The sequence below is a fragment of the Alligator mississippiensis genome, chromosome 16, assembly GCF_030867095.1.
Source record: "Alligator mississippiensis isolate rAllMis1 chromosome 16, rAllMis1, whole genome shotgun sequence".
In the NCBI taxonomy this organism is placed as follows: domain Eukaryota; kingdom Metazoa; phylum Chordata; order Crocodylia; family Alligatoridae; genus Alligator; species Alligator mississippiensis.
The window spans coordinates 2,994,003-3,009,182 of record NC_081839.1 but is presented as its reverse complement, the minus strand read 5'-3'; the positions used below and the strand labels follow the sequence as shown (position 1 = coordinate 3,009,182).

At 62.1% G+C, this 15,180-nt stretch overlaps 1 protein-coding gene across 1 annotated transcript in view; it reads left to right on the top strand.

Moving 5' to 3' along the window:
* Window positions 1–739: 739 nt before the first annotated feature.
* ARHGAP45 (Rho GTPase activating protein 45) overlaps window positions 740–15,180 on the top strand; it is a 31,363-nt gene continuing 16,922 nt past the window's right edge. Inside the window, exons 1-5 of the mRNA XM_019484118.2 lie at window positions 740–1,042; window positions 4,533–4,863; window positions 9,155–9,298; window positions 14,077–14,161; window positions 14,701–14,773. Coding sequence (XP_019339663.1) covers window positions 953–1,042; window positions 4,533–4,863; window positions 9,155–9,298; window positions 14,077–14,161; window positions 14,701–14,773 — 723 coding nt within the window. The 5' untranslated portion in view covers window positions 740–952. The remainder of the gene's footprint in view (window positions 1,043–4,532; window positions 4,864–9,154; window positions 9,299–14,076; window positions 14,162–14,700; window positions 14,774–15,180) is intronic.

Below are 15,180 nucleotides of genomic sequence, written 5' to 3'. Positions count from 1 at the left end.
GGGCACGGCTCAGGGGCTCAGCACCTCTCTGAGCGCAGGTAGAGGAAGATTTTGCCAAGTGTTACCGAGCCTCTAATGGGAGGGATATGTCTCATGGGGCAGCGGAGGGGCCGCAGGGTCATGTGGCAGGCACTGGAATGGGGTTCAAAGGATCTGGACTCGGTTCCCAGCTCTGCCACTGGCTGTCTGGGGGGCCCTGGGCAAGTCACTTAACGGGGCATGAGAGGCTGGTCCACAGCCAGCTCTCAGGATACCAGGGTCCAGTCCCCTCTGCCACAGGCTGTCTGGGTCACTGTTCCCTCCTTGTCTCGGTCCCCCCTGTAACACAGTTAGACCTCCCTTCCTACCTACCCAGCCTGGGAGGTGCCCTGCTTTGGTAGGGACGGGAGCTGCTGTGTATGGGGGGCAGAGGGCACCTCTCCTGACCGGGGTGGGGGGTTCTCAGGCTCATCCGTGCTTCTGAAAGCTTCCACCCTCCCTGGGTCCCACGTTCCCTCTGTGAAATGGGCTAGTAGGACACCAAGGCAAGTCTGCACATGAAAGGGCAGGGAAGAGCCACCGTGCCCCAAAAAGTCTCCTAGCTCTGCCGTAAAAAAACAACAGCCCAGACTCCCGACCCCAAGACGCAACTCCGCCTGCTCTCTCGCGCTCCCTGCACATTTGCCTTTTCCTGTGCACTGTTTTCAGGTTAGCGTGAAAGACCAATCAGGAAATAACTTTGCATCACATGCTCCAGCCCTGACAGTCAAGTCAGTGAATGTGGTTGAACTGCTAAGGGAGTCGCTCCCGAGCTGTGAGGGCTGCAGCTGCGCGGGACACCGACGCGGCCCCTAGACGTGGCTGGACCCAAGCCTGGTGGATGGAAATAGGGGGCCGGGGAAAGCCACACCGGACAGGACCCCAGGGCTGAGACGTTGCGGGGGGCTGCTCTGGGGCGAGACTTGGGGAGAAGATGTTTTCAAGGAAGAAGCGGGAGCTAATGAAGACGCCGTCCATCTCGAAGAAGAGCAGGGCAGGAAGCCCCATACCGCAAGTGCTGGCGGTGAGTAGCGCTGCATCCTCTCGAGGCGCTCGATGCAAATGCGCAGGGCGGCTGCGTGGGGCTGGCGGGCAGCGCGGACTCGCCCGGGGGAAAAGATCCCAGAAAAGCTCCGTCCGTAACCAGCCAAGGGGGAGAGACGCCTCAATGGAGGGAGGGGGAAGTGGCCGGCGGTGAGCGTCGAAGAAGAGGCGCGATTGAGGGCGAAGCCAAGGGCGTGAGGACCAAGGGGTGCACAGGGGGACAGGGCCGTAGGGGCAGACGGATGTATTCACGTCCCAGTGGAGCTGGGTGAGGCCCCCGGCCTCTACCGGACAAAGGGACAGGCCTGGGGGAACAGTTCAACAGGTAAAGGAAAAGGGACCTTCCCAGCTTGTCCTCCTCCTGGTTTGGAAAAAGCTGCGGTTTCCACACCCTCACACACGTGCAGCCAGAACCCGTCCCAAACCCAGACTCTTGTCCCAGGAAGGGTGCAGGCCTCGAGGCTGTGCAGAGCCATCCGGCTGCCCCAGGGGCCCCTCTCCGGCCGTGCCCGCTCCTCGGCGGGCACGTGGGGTGGATGGGTGGGCCCGGCCGCAGTCCGAGAGCTCGGAGGGATGCTGAACAGACGTTCGGTGGGGAAGAACAGCTACAGCCCCTACTCGGTGGGGCTCAGGCAGATGGCCACGAACGCCGGCTCCCACAGGAGCACACTGGTTCCAGTCTCCTACAAACCCAACCCGTGGTTGAAGGTAGGTGGGAGCCAAGGGTGCAACCCACGGGCTGGGCTCTGCTTGTTCCTGTCCCTGCCGCTCCTCTGGGGGTGCGACGGGAGCCTGGGGCTGCGGGAGCAGAATCGCGCTGCCGAGTTCAACCCGCCGCTGCAGAGAGGAACTCGCAGCCTCCCATCCTGCATGGCTGCAACAGCAGTCAAGGCCCCCTGAAGATGGTTTCAGGGCTGGATCTTGGGCTAAGAAAGGGTCTTATTGGGTCTCCTGGCTTGGGGGTTGCCTGCAGCCAGGCCTTTCAGATGGCCTCACTTTTCCTTCCTGGACAGTGGTCACTAGCAGCCTCCTGGGGTGAGGTTGCCATCTTTCATTAAGAGAGCTGCAAGCAGGGGCCAGGTGCTGAGAGGAAGCAGGGATGATGCAGGCAGGGTCTTGCCCAAGAAGAAATGGGAGGGGTGGCACTGCAGGCTCTCCAAAGGAGGCAGATATGGAGCCCATCCCTGCCAGCCACATTGTGCTTTTGTGACGGGGCCTGAAAACTGGACTGAGGCCTGGCAAATGCTCTTCTGACATGAGCAACTGTCTGGCAGGCACAACAGAAGTGGGTTGAACCGAGCCACTGGCTCCAAGGTGGAAGACTGCAGCGCAACACTTGCAAGCAGGTGGAGGATCTCCGGGTTTGCTCCTTCCTTCCGTGCCGTGCAAACCGATGCCCCTCTGGCTGACAGGCGGGCATCTCTGCTTGCTGAGCCCTCAGAAAAGCCAGCCCGGCTTTCTCTTTTATAACGGAAACGGTTGCTGTTATCAGACCTAGTTTCTGATGCAACTCAGCCCCCAGGCGAGGCACGGTGGGTAGGGAGTGAGTGACTCATGAGTGTCCAGGCTAGGAGGAGACCTTCCCAGGGCTGCTTTGTTTAGGACAGGCTTTAAGAGACTCGCTGCCTCCCCATTCAGAGGCATGGGCAGGCCATTTTGTGGGCCCCGAGTTGCGGGATCAGAGGGAGGGGAACACATCGAGCCAAACGCTGCTGTCACGGAGGCTGGTGGGAGTAACTGAGAGCTGAATCTGCCAGGAAATCCTCTGCAGGAAGTCAAGGCTCCTTTGACTTGGGAGTGGGCTAGATGTCGGGCCATCCTAGGGCGACGTCAGGGTGTGACCATGTCTCGTCTCGCCACGGTGCTCTTCCCAAACACCGTGAGACCCTGCATGTTTCCTAAGAAAAGCCACCGCCCTAATGCACCTCCCAAAATTGCCAAGCTGCCTTGGTACAGGCCTGTCCGAGGGAACAGGACATGGCATCGCCGCTACCGTTCTGTGTGGCAAGAGGGACTGGTCACGTCTCCTTCAGAGATGACCAGCGCCTGATATCACAGGGCCTGGAAGAGAAGAGGGAAGAAGCCAGCTGTGCCCAGAGAGAGGAGCCTGCGGTTTCTGCCTCTTGTGAAAGCCCCAGGGCTGGGGGCTGTTTACTTGTCCAAAGTCAGTGGGAAGTCTTGAGCAACCACGATCGTTGAGGCCGCGTGAAGTTCGCACTCCCCGGCGACTTCGTTCCCTGTGCTCAGTGCCAGGGCTGGGGTCGCCCAGCGCAGGTCTTTGCTTTGCTCGGTTCTGGACTCTGCAAAAGGCTTTGGCACCTTGTCCCTCTCCAGACAGCACCTCCAGAAAGGAGAAGATGGGACTCAGAGCTGTGAGCTTCTCCCAGCAGTGGCTTGTGTTTCCAGTCTCGCGCTGGAAAATCCCAGGACTGAAGTTTGCCACTTGCTCCCAACAGAGGAGTCACCAAAGCCGCTGGAGGAGAAGAGATGGGAACTGTCCAACAGCCAGCCACTTCTGCACCGAGCTCTGCCAGGCCTTGGGTGGGAGAGGCTGGCGGGGGGCCGCTCCAGTCCTTGCAGCGTCTCCTGCGGGCAGCAATGGATGAGGAGCAGCCGCCGGCTCCGCTCCAGCCCTGCGTCCCCATGGCGTGAAGCAGCAGGGAGTCATTTTGTGGTATCAACATCATGGTCCATCTCGGTACAGTCACTTCTGAATCACTCGAGGCCTCTCCCTTGCTGTCAGCAGGGGCTCCACACGCAGGGCAAAGAACGCCGCTTTACAGCTCTGGGAGATGAATCATTTATAGCTGGCCGGCGTTTACGAGCCACTCATTTGCTCCCCTTGCACTGGGAGGCTCCCTCACCATCCTCGCCCTCGGAGAGTCTCTTGATTACCGAGAGACAGTCTCATTCCTCCTCCAAGATGTTTTTGCTGGTTGCTGCGTGCAAACGGTGCGTGCAGCTTCGCCGGTCAGGAGGCTTCGACCCTTCACCACTAAAAAATCCCCATGATCCCGGGGGAAACGCAGGGCAACCTCACTGACTTAACTGCAGGAGTGACACTGGTCCCAGCAGCACAGTGCTCCTTTAGACCTCAGCACCTCCCTGGAAAAGGCTGGAAATAGGGAAACCGAGGCATGGAAACCTAGTGTCGCCTTGCACAACTCTGTTAGCAAGTCAGTAGCTGAGCCAGGACCCCCTGAGCCCAGGTCACCGGCTGTGGCAAGCAGCCATGCTCCCCGTCCAGGGCAGACCCCAGGTGCCATGCTTTGCCCAGTTAGACCCCGCTTTTCTTTGGAGCCGGAGATGGAGCCCGGACGTGCAGTCCCCTGCTCTCACCGTGATGCTCCTTCCCCTCGTTCAGATAAAGGCTGACGAGCGTGTAGACAATCTCCATCCCATCGGGGTCTTCCCCATGCGCCGGCAGCCCCAGCCCCTTCATCCTCTCATGGCTGTTCCTTCCCTTCCAGGAGATGCCACGGAAGGACTGCCTTGAAGCACCTCCCTCCAGCCTGGCAGACCAGGGTCTGTCCAGCCCCAAGCTCAGCAGCAGCCCCAGTGGCATGGGCACGCTCAAGCGGCCCACCAGCCTGAGCCGGCATGCCAGCGCCGCCGGCTTCCCCCTGGCCTCGGCGGGCAACCGGGGCATCGCCAAGGGCCACAAGACCCCCACCAACTACAGCCCCGTTGACAGTGCCGACGCACCGTTCATCGAGGTAGAGGACATCCCGCAGCTCCTGACCTACGTGGCCCTCTTCGCCGAGGCCTTGGAGAAGCTGAGGGACGTGGTTCTCAGAGACGGTGAGTCCCGGGTGTGAGGGCTGGGGATGGTCGCGTGGGGACGCGCTGAGCTGAGAGGGTTGAGGGGCTGCTTCGTGTTGCAGATACCGGGGGGACAGGGGGAAATGAAGGAAGGGGAGGAAGGGGTCCAGGTGGGCTCCCCAGCCATGCACGGGGTCCTGGCACCCTGCACTCCCACTCACCCTGCGCTCAGGCCAGCGGGAGCCCCCAAATCACTCCCCTCCCCTACACCTCCTAAGAGCTTGGCCCTGGGGGATGGAGCGGGGGGTCAGATGTGGGCAGCTGGTCCTGGAGTCTGCACTTCCCTATTCCCTGCCAAGAGGCACGTGGTTCAGGGCTTGGCGTGCGGTTTGATCTGCGCCAGGCATTAGCCTCCAGCCCTTGATGTCAGCATGGGTCTTGTGGTCTGCTCCTCCCAGCGCTGGTCACACCACTGTGAATCACGGGGCGCTGCTGTCTGTGGCTGGGGTGGTGGAAATGCCCGGCTGGGCCCGGACCGGGCAGCTCCGCTCTCGCTCCTAAACCCCGAGATGAGGGAGAAAGAGGGCTCCGGAGGTGGAAGGAGACAGGTGCCCTGCCGTGCCTCTGCTCCAAGCCTTTGAGCTGAACCCAGCCCTTGTTCCCAGAGGAGGAGGCCATGGGAATGAGCCCTGCAAGGCGGCCACACATGGGCCCAGGCAGCCTTCCCGTGGGCTCACAGATGTGGGCCATCCCCTACCACCCTGTCTGCCCGGGACAGCCGTACAGGAGAGCCCGTGATGGGAGTCAGGCACGCCAGGCACTGGGGGGCGGCTCCGACGTGAGGGTCTTGGGATGCAGCAGGCGACCACGCAAGGTGCGGGCCGATGGAGCACGTGGCCGCAAATGGTGGATGCTGCAAAGACACTTGGGGCTGGTGGAAGGGGGGTGGTTCCTGCTGCTCCTCCTGCCCTCCCGCAGGGCAGGGTGCAGGGAGGGAGATGGGCCGGGAACCAAGGTGGGGAGGGGGAGCTGGGCCAGGACAGTTCGACTTCCTGCCCGCGAGCTATTTTCATCCGCCTGCCTTTCCTGTTTACGCGGCTGCTGGAGGGTGGCACCCGGAGTGCGCCCCCGGCCCCTCACTCTCTGCCCCCTGCGCCGCCCTGGCTTGAGGCCTCGCCTGGCAGGGCAGAGCGCAGGAGGCGAACGGGGCCAAGCTCTCGCCGGGGGGCCTGTGGAAGCCGGGGGGTTTCTCCCCCGTTTCTGCCCTGCCCCCTTTAAGTGGCTTCTTTGGTGGAAGACAAAGGAAACGGCAAATATTTCTTTTTCCGTAGCCAGGGTGGGGCTGGCGGGGGGGTCACATGACACCTTGTTTTTCGCTCCCGGTCGTACAACGCATTGCCGCGCTCCCCTTGCCAGTGGAAAAGGCAGGGCGGGACCCCAGAGGGCAGAGGTGGCCCCCGAGGGAGGGGGCACAGTGGCACAGGGCTCTCCTGGCAGCCTCCCAGCAAGACCAGATTTGGGCGCCCAGCTTCCACGTGGCGGCGTGTCCCTTGCTAGATGGCCATGCTCGGCACGTGGGAGCTGGATGGGGAGGCTGGGGCCGCCTTCGGTCAGCAGAAAACCCCAAGGCCTAAAGTCCGTGGAGCTACAGGTTGAATCTGGCCCTGCGGGGCCTGGGCAGGGCAGAGCTCGTGCAAAGCGTCAGGAAGCTGCATCTCGAGCAGGCTGCGATGCCCCGGGTTTCTCTTCAACGCTAGGGCTGCTGGGACTGGAGAGAGCAGGTGTGGATACAGCGGCCAGTGGGGACGGGGTGAGCAGCTGTGAGCCTGCACGAGCGGGGATGAGTGGGGCTGGCAGGCAGCGCAGGGGGGAAGGTCCAGGCCAAAGGAGTTTGGGCCTGGGGGGGCGGGACAGTGGTTTGGGGGCTCCTCAGAGCCGTGGTGGCTGCATCCTGGCCTGGCAGAGACACCGATCCCTGCTCCCAGCCCCTCCGATGTCTGCCTCCCCCTCCAGAAGTGCCCACGGAGGCAGGGAACGCAGAGGAAATCCCTTCCCCTGCCCTGCGTTTGCCAGGCCCAGGCACTCTTTGTACCAGCACCTCCCTCCCTTCCCCGCCCCGCGGCCCCCAAGAAGGCGGCAGCACCCCCTCTTCTAGGCTCCGTGCCAGCCTCCCTGGGCTCCAGAGCCCCTCTCCCTGCCACCTACCCCCTGCCCCTTGCAGAGCTGTCGGCGTGTAACGCAGCCACCCCGACACCCCGGCGATGTGGCATCTGTTCCACGTGGCCCTCGAGGGACCAGACTGTGCTCTCGGGTGCCCCTGGGTAAATCAGACTCCCCAAGCATGGTGGAGTCCCCCCGGTTGTGCTGCTGTCTGACAGCGCAGTCGCACGGGTAACGGTGACGACACTGCTTGCTCAGCACCCCGGAGCGTCGCTCACGAGGCTGGAGCAGGGGTGCCGTCTCAGCCCCACAGGGCAGGAGGGGAAACTGAGGCACAGGGCAGGACACAGATTTGCCCAAGGCTGGGCTGCATCAGTGGCAGAGCTGGGGAAAGCACCCAGGAGTCCTAACGCCCACCCCTTGTCTTCTCAACCCAAATCAAGCCCAGGCTGCAACCAGGGAGTACCCGGGGGTCCTGACTCCCTTCTTCTTTAATCGTGACATCACATCCCTCCCATGGGGGCTGGGGAAAGAACCCAGGAGTCCCGGCTCGCAGGTGCTTGCCAGCCCACACTGCCACGCACTTGATCGGACAAGGAGTGTGCGTCTGGTTCCCTTTGGGGAACTGTTTCTACCGGCCTCCCTGGGGCCCGAATCCCAGCGCGGCTGCTCGGGGCGGCTCGGTGGGGGAGGATCGGGGCAGCTTTATCTGGAGAGCTGCAGAAGGGACTGGCTTCCTGGGGAAGCTCCCAACTTCCAGCTTCCCTTCCTGCCAGTAAACAAACTTCCCAGGCCCCCGGAGCCCCTCGCGCTCGCGGCAGGGGCTGGGGGTAAGAGGAGCAGATGCCTCCTGCATGCCGGGGCGGTGGCAGCCCGTGGGAGGTCACCTCCGGGCAGGGAGGGCAGGGGAAGGAAGCAGGGAGGAAATTCCAGGCTTGCTTTCAAGGGGAGCTCAGCTACCGGGGAAAGACCGAGCTCTGCCTGGCAGCTGCCAGCCCAGGACTTGGCCTCCCTCTCCAAGCCCTGTCTCAGGAAGGCACAGCCGCCTTACCTCTGTGGGTATCGCACGAGAGCCTGAGGCCCAGGGAGAAGCTCCCAGACCTCGCTGGTGATGCTGCTGAACTGCTGGGGAGACGAGCCACACCCCAGAGCAGGGGGTAATACCCAGAGAGCTTCCCTCTGGGCTCTCCTTGAGGCACTGTCCACGAGGAGGCACAGTCCCTGGGTTTTCCAGGATGGGGAAACTGAGGCGCAGAGCCCTGATGGGCTCGCAGCCACCCAGAGTCAGTGCCGGCGTTCGGGGCCCAAGTCCCCCACGCCGATGCACCCCATGCTGCACGGGGAAAACGATCTCCGCTACCTTGTTCTCGTCGCCGCCACGCTAGCGAAGCCCTGCCTGACTGCCCCCATCCCCTGTGCTGTGCTCCAGTCACTAGGCCACGCTGCCACCCTGTGCAGGAAGCTCAGCAGTTTGCTGAGGGTGCTCAGCGAAGTCTCCGTGCCCTCCTGCCAGGGCTCCTAGAGCTACCCCAGCCCACGCTCCCGTTCCCTGCGGAGGCCCATCACCCTCTGGGCCACCCTGCCACTTTCCTTAGGAGGCCGTTCCCGCCTCGGGGGTTTAGACCCAGCCAGGCTGGAATGCAAAGAGCCCTTTCCCAGGGAGGAGGGGAGAGAACAAAGGGCAGCGGGCGCTGGACAGGTTTGGGGAGGTGTGAGCCAGGGTCAGGAGGCTGCCCTGATGTGCACGGAGACAGGGAGAGGAGTGGGGGAGGACTTGCAGGGGCTGGTATGCAAACGCCCACCCAGGTCAGTGGCTGCGCACAGCTGCAGAGGACTGATGGGATCAGGAAGGCAAGGGCTCTGCTCCCGGGCTGGGGTGAAGGCAGCTTGGCTTTCTAATCTGCTGGATCTCCCAGCCTCTGGCCTCTGAGCCCAGGTAGCTGGTGCGTGGCAGGGCTCAGCATGTGTCTGTGTGGGAACCTGCGTGCTCTCCTGGAGGACGGGCAGCCCCCGGCTTTCTGCCTGCTGCTGGGCTCCCGCGGTGAGTCGGTGCCGCTCGTGGGGCTGGGGAGGTGGCGGGGGGCCAGGCCCTGCTGTGGCTGCTGGCAGAGGCGGAGGCCTTGAAGGGGCACGATGGGCCGTGGTGACCGCTCTGACCTCTCTGCTGCAGACCATGTGGAGCCACAGCGGCCCATCGCTCACGAGTGCCTTGGGGAAGCCCTGCGCATCCTGCGCCAGGTGATCAACAAGTACCCGCTGCTCAACACCTTGGAGACCCTCACGGCTGCTGGGACCCTCATCTCCAGGATCAAAGGTGAGCTGGCCGCCAGGACGAGAGCGAGGGGTAGCCAGTACCTAACCAGCTCAGCTGGCCCCTGCTGGTACGGCTGCCTGGACTCACGGGCATGCTGGATATTCAAATCCCGCTCGGGGCAACAGGGGAGGGAGGCTGGCACCCGAGGGTGGCTCTGGGGTCGGGTGGAACCGGCAGCAGAGCCCAGTCTGGACCTTGCTTTGCAAAGATTTCCTTGATCCAAACCATAAAGGCAACAGCTCGTTTGCCTCCGGGAGGAAGGAGCAGTAGGCAAAGAGGTCTGGGGCCTCAACTCCCAGCTCCAGAGGGGCCGTGGCAAGGCGGTGCCCTTCAAATCGCCTGGCTGCCTGGTGCAGTGGCGGTGCTGGGGGGGGACGATGACCATCCTTCAGCCCCCAGGACTGTCCACCCAGCACCTGCCGCGAGGGCTTTTCTGCCCAGATTCCTCCCTCCAATCCATTCTCCAGGGGTCCGTGCAGCCCAGCTCCTAGTTCATCCAGTTATTGGGATCCCTCCGCTGTCCTTGGCCCCCACAACCCGCTTGTTCTCACATGCTGTGTCACCCGCTCCTCAAGGTCACATGCCCCCTTTGCTGCTCGTTAGCACGCTCATTAGCCACTGCACTGAATTTAGTTAGGGAGCCCATTGGAATTAGAGCAGGGACAGGTCGGTGCTTTGCATCTCTCCTGGGGGTCTGCAAGAGGCCGGAGCCGGCTGGGCTTTCTGGAGGACAGCATTGATTAGCCCCAGTTGTCGAGATCCAGCCCCAGGGCAGCTGCTGGGAGAGGCTGGGTCAGGGCTGGGGGGCCCAGTCGCACCAGCCCTGGCAAAGGAGAAGCCCGGGCAGGGTCTGGGCAGGGGAGGTGACCCTCTGGGCTGCAAAACCAGCCCTGACCTTGTCAGCTGGGCAGGCCTCACCCTGCTGCAATTGCCACTTCATCAGGGGGCCACTAGAGAAAGGGCTGGTAACCTTCCCCCTGTGATTGAATTTCCCCCCTTGGCTGGGGTCAGGCCGGCCTCTGCCATGAGGCTTTGTCTGGAAAGCTCAGTCCCAGCTCTGGGCTGAGAGGAGCCTGGAGGTCTAGTCTCCTAGAGTCCCAGCCCCTCCTTGTGTGACGGGGCTTCCCCAGCTCCCACTCCTCTCCCCTGGGGGACCAGATGTCCAGTGAAGGGCAGCGAGAAGGCTGCACGCCCGCCTCACCGATCCAAGGGGATCACCATGCTTAGAGACCAAAGAGATGGCTAGCTCCTCTCTCCTGCCCCTGCAAGAGCAAGACACAGGCCCGGAGCCCCCTCACTGCCCCCTGCGTCTCTGCTGCGACTCCAGGTCCCCTCGGATTACATCCCCTGACCCCTCCGAACACAGCTCCCCATTGCCCCCCGCCTGGTGGGAGCGCTCGCGCACACGGGAGGCACTGCCAAACCCGTGAGGATGCTGCACTCGCTCCCCGCCGTGGCACCTGCTGTGACCCAGAGCAGATGACTTCTCCCAGCAGCAGATAATCAGCTCCCCCCCAAATGACCTGGAGATGCCTGGTCAAGCGACTCGCCCAGGGAGATGGCACAGCCCCATCTCTGCTCAGCAGCCCCTATAGAGGCCTGGGTGCCCCTCACTCACGTTGGCGCGAATCCAGAGCAGTGAATGGCACGGAGCTCCTCACACATGGCTGGGGGCCATGCAAGCTCCTTCAGGCAGGGCCCATCTCTTTGCTCTGTTGTACAGCGCCTGGCACCAGGGCGGGGGGTCCTGGCCTGCGAGGAGGGGGCATCCCTGCAATATAAAGAAGTGAGATGAGATTTAGCTCAGTGCGGAGTGGGAAATGCTCAGGACATGGGCAGAGGCCCTGCTCTCAGGGACAGTCCGTGGGGCTTTGGGGACTGGCTGGTGCCTTGGAGACTCTCGCCTGCACGGTTGTGATCACTAGAGCTAGGAAAGCCTCGGGACACGACGTCCTCAGCTTGCCTGCTGCGCTGAGCCAAGAGATACAGGCAGAGCCAACTCCTTCTAGGGAGGCATCTAGGAAAGTACTCGATGGACTAGGGCACAAATACATGCCTGGGATTCCCTTCCCAGCGCAATTCATCTCTTGCGCGCCAGAGCCTGGCGTGGCAGGCTAGGAGCCTGCAGGCTGCTCCAAAGGCCAGCTCCCCCAGCTCGTCAGCCTTGCGCCAGGGCCCTGGAGTCGTTACCCGCGATGCTAGACTAGGCTGTGATGCAGAGGTCCCAGTGCAGACATTTCAGCATGACTTTCTGCGAGGACAGGAGCCGTTCAGTTTGCTTGAGCTGGCTTCAGCTCCGGTCTAGCCGTGGGGAGATCAGGCCCGTGTTCAATACTTAGGGTTAAACTTCAAAGCCTGGGGTGGGGGGAGAAGGGCTCACTCCACCTGCCTGGCCTTGCCCAGAGCACCTGCCTCTCTGGTGTGATGGAGGTGCCTCAACCAGGTCTGAAAATCAGGACCCTCAGACCCTCTGCTCTTGCTGCTGTCTTAGTGCTTTCAAGGGGAAACGCCAGCGTTGCTTAAGAAATGTCCCACTGGCTACGATGAAGAGTAGCCACGCTGGCAAGTCCATACGATTAGGGAAACCAGATGCTGATTAACACGAAAACAGGACGGATCTGCAGCGAGCAGCCGATTACCCAGGTGCATGGGATCCACCACTGGCGCCCACCCGGCAGAGCTCTCCCGGGGAGCTGCTGTGAAGGCCCCCGCATAGAGCAGCCCCGAAGTGGTCCTAGTTTGTTCCCTGGGGATGAACTGGTCCCTCGGTAACTGAAAGATTCAGGGCGGCGGTGATCTCCTGTGCTCATTCCCTGGCAGATGTGAACAGGTGAGGGCTCAGCCTGCGAGGTAGCAGAGGACGGGACCCAGGGAGCCAGGTCCCTGCAGGACCCAGAGCTTACAGGCCCTGAAGTCTGTGGCGGGGAGACGTGCTATTGTTATTCTAACGTCTTTTATGGGCCAGATGTCTGGCCACGATTTTGCCTCCTCCCATCCTTGCCAGGGTAGGGGCTGGGGCTCGGGGAGCTTGCTAAATGCCACGGGGCTGCATGCACTGCTCACAGAGGGTGCAACAGGTGCAAGAGCTCACAGTCAAGCCAGGGCCCGTTGAAACGCATGGCTGGGTCTGCTCAGGCTGGTTCACTGCAGAAAGCAGGGGAGAAAAAATGCATGATTTTTAAGAGCTGCCATCTCAGACACAGCTGGGACTGCCCCGGGGGGCTCAAGAGATAAAAGCATCGGCTCCTGCAGCAGGAGCGCCAGACGTGAAGCTTCCCGGCTGGGAGCTGGAGCTGTGGATCCATCAGGCCCTTGTGGGGCACGTTCAACAGGGGTTCAGCTGTTCGGCTGTCACCGGGGCCACGTCAGGCTTCATCCCAAGCCCAGCAAAGACCGTGGACGGAGCAGGGCAGTGCGGGCAGGACACGAGCGCACGGTGCCTTTGCACCAGGGAGCCCAGACTCCCGATGGAGCTTGTGGGCACCGCTGCCAAGAAATCCATCCTCTCCCCGAGCGCTGGCAGGTCCTCGTGTTTATGAGAGGCGGTCGTGTCAGGCTGCAATCCTCGCCAGGGCCCGAGCCTTCGGAGAGCCGTCGCAGAGGGGGAAGGGAGGGCTGCCTTAACCACAGAAGCAAGCACAACACCCTGCGTCACTGCCCTCGCTTCCTGGACACCGTAACCGCAGGGCACAGGAAGCACCTCCGTAGCAGGGTGGAACCAGATCTGATGATCGGCTTGTTTAGGGGGCCCCGGCGCGGGCCGGGGTCTGCACAAGCGCGACCGTGCCAAGCGCTGACTTGGGCGATGTCGAGAGCCCGGAGGTCACGCGGTGGCTAAACTGGCCGAGTCCAAAGGCACGGAGGCAGATTCCCAGTCTCAGACTGGGAGACTTGAGTCTCCATCCTTTGCACCCCGCGCGGCTGCCTGCACTCGTGCCACCAGAGCGACGGGGTTACGTTTCACTGCCACGCGACACTGGCATCGACGGCAGCACAAGAGGCAGGATGACGAATAACTGGGTGAAAGCAGTGGCGGGGATCAGGCCCACGTTCAACATTTAGAGTTAAACTTCAAAGTCTGGGTTGGGAGAGGAGGGCTCGCTCCACCTGCCTGGCCTTGCCCAAAGCAGCCGCCCTGGCCTAGGTTGGTGGTGGCCCTGGCGTGGCCCTTTCCATCGCAAAGCTATAGGTGCTCAAGGCAGCCCAAGACAGGAAACACATGCCATTAAAACAGGGCCACAAGTCAACAGGGTTATTACCTGTGGTGAGGCCCACGTGAGAGTCATAGCGCAGCTCACCTTGGGAGAAACGGGGGCTGCGTACGAGGCAGTCCTGGCTGGAGCTGCATGGGGGATCAGCCCCCCTGGGAGCAGTAAAAGCCCCATCAGTGGAGACATTTGCAGCTCGACTGGATAAACCCCAGGGGATCACTACACCGAGGCCAATCCTGGATCCCCTCTTCCCCTGCCCCCATGCACATCCCCCAACAGGCTTCCCTTCCCCACTATGCGGATCATGGGCTCCGGCACGAGGGCATCTAGGTGCATTTCAAAGGGTTCCCAGATCATGCCCCGAGCCGAAGCAGCGCTCAGACCTAAGACGGTGCTGTGCCCAGGGGAACAAGGTGGAAGAGGCTCAGCGGCTGGGCCTGAGAGCCGGAGCATCCAAACCAGGCCGTGAGTCTCGGCAATGCTGCCAGCATCGGTCTGAGACCCTCACTAGCCTCCGTGACCCAGAGGCTCTGGCTACAAGGGGGTTTTTCTTGCTTCCATCTCCAGGCTTCCACTTTGAAACCAACAACGAGACGGACAAGCGGGAGTTCGAGAAAGCCGTGGAGACCATCGCCGTCTCCTTCAGCAGCACGTAGGTGAACCCCAGGCCCCTGTGGGCAGGAGGAGATCTCCGTCCCTGCTTTCCCCAAATCTTACCTTCCCCCGTTTCGAGACAGACCTCGCGTCCTCCCACTCTCCTCCCATGCACAAACGGCAGCTCCCAACTGGCATGTACTAGGACCGAGAGAGACGTGCACACACGCACACAAAGTTGCAAGCTCCTAGGTATCGCCCAGCAGGGATTTCGATTCATTCCTTACCTTGGGGCACTTGAGATGCCACTGAAATGAGCTGGGCCAGTCCTAGGGGGCAGGACCTATAAGGTATCTCTATCTGCTGCTATCCCGCGCAGCCCTGTCCGGTTGGCTGAGTTGTTCATCCTCATCCTCACTGTTGGGGCTAAATCCCCCAGGGCTGATCCTATCACTGAAGTCAACAGGAGAGCTCCAGTCGATAGGCAGACGCAGGCCCCGGGTCCGGGTCCCCGGCGGACCCCGTGGACCGCTATGGGATTGCCTTCTGCTCTGTAGTCAGCGGTGCTGACTCGCCGTCTCTTGCCTGTCCCTCCAGGGTGTCGGAGTTTCTCATGGGGGAGGTGGACAGCAGCACTCTCCTCTCCATACCTCCCTGGGACCAGAATCAGGTGAGTGATGCTCTGATGTGGGCCTCAAGCTGTTGCTGGGGGACGGAAAATTGCACCCCTGCAGCACCTGTGCTCAGAAACCCCAACCAGGCTCTGGTTGCCCCCCAAACCGTGCACGGTCTCCGCTCAGGAACAAGTACGGGCAACGAACCCGGAGCATGGGTCTTCCCGGCCATACCTGTAGAACGTGGGCAGGACCAGGTGGGGAACCCCACGTGGGCTCTGCCTCCTCGACCAGGGAGGCGAGAGTAGGAGGCACGTGGTGCTGGGGGCGGCAGAAGTGCTGCAGGTAGGACAGCAGCAGTGGGATCTCATGGACACAGGCACGTTGGTGGCTCTGCTCCTGATCTGCTCCGTGCACGGCCCTTATCCAGGGCTGCCCCATGTTTGCAGAGGCCTCCACGCTG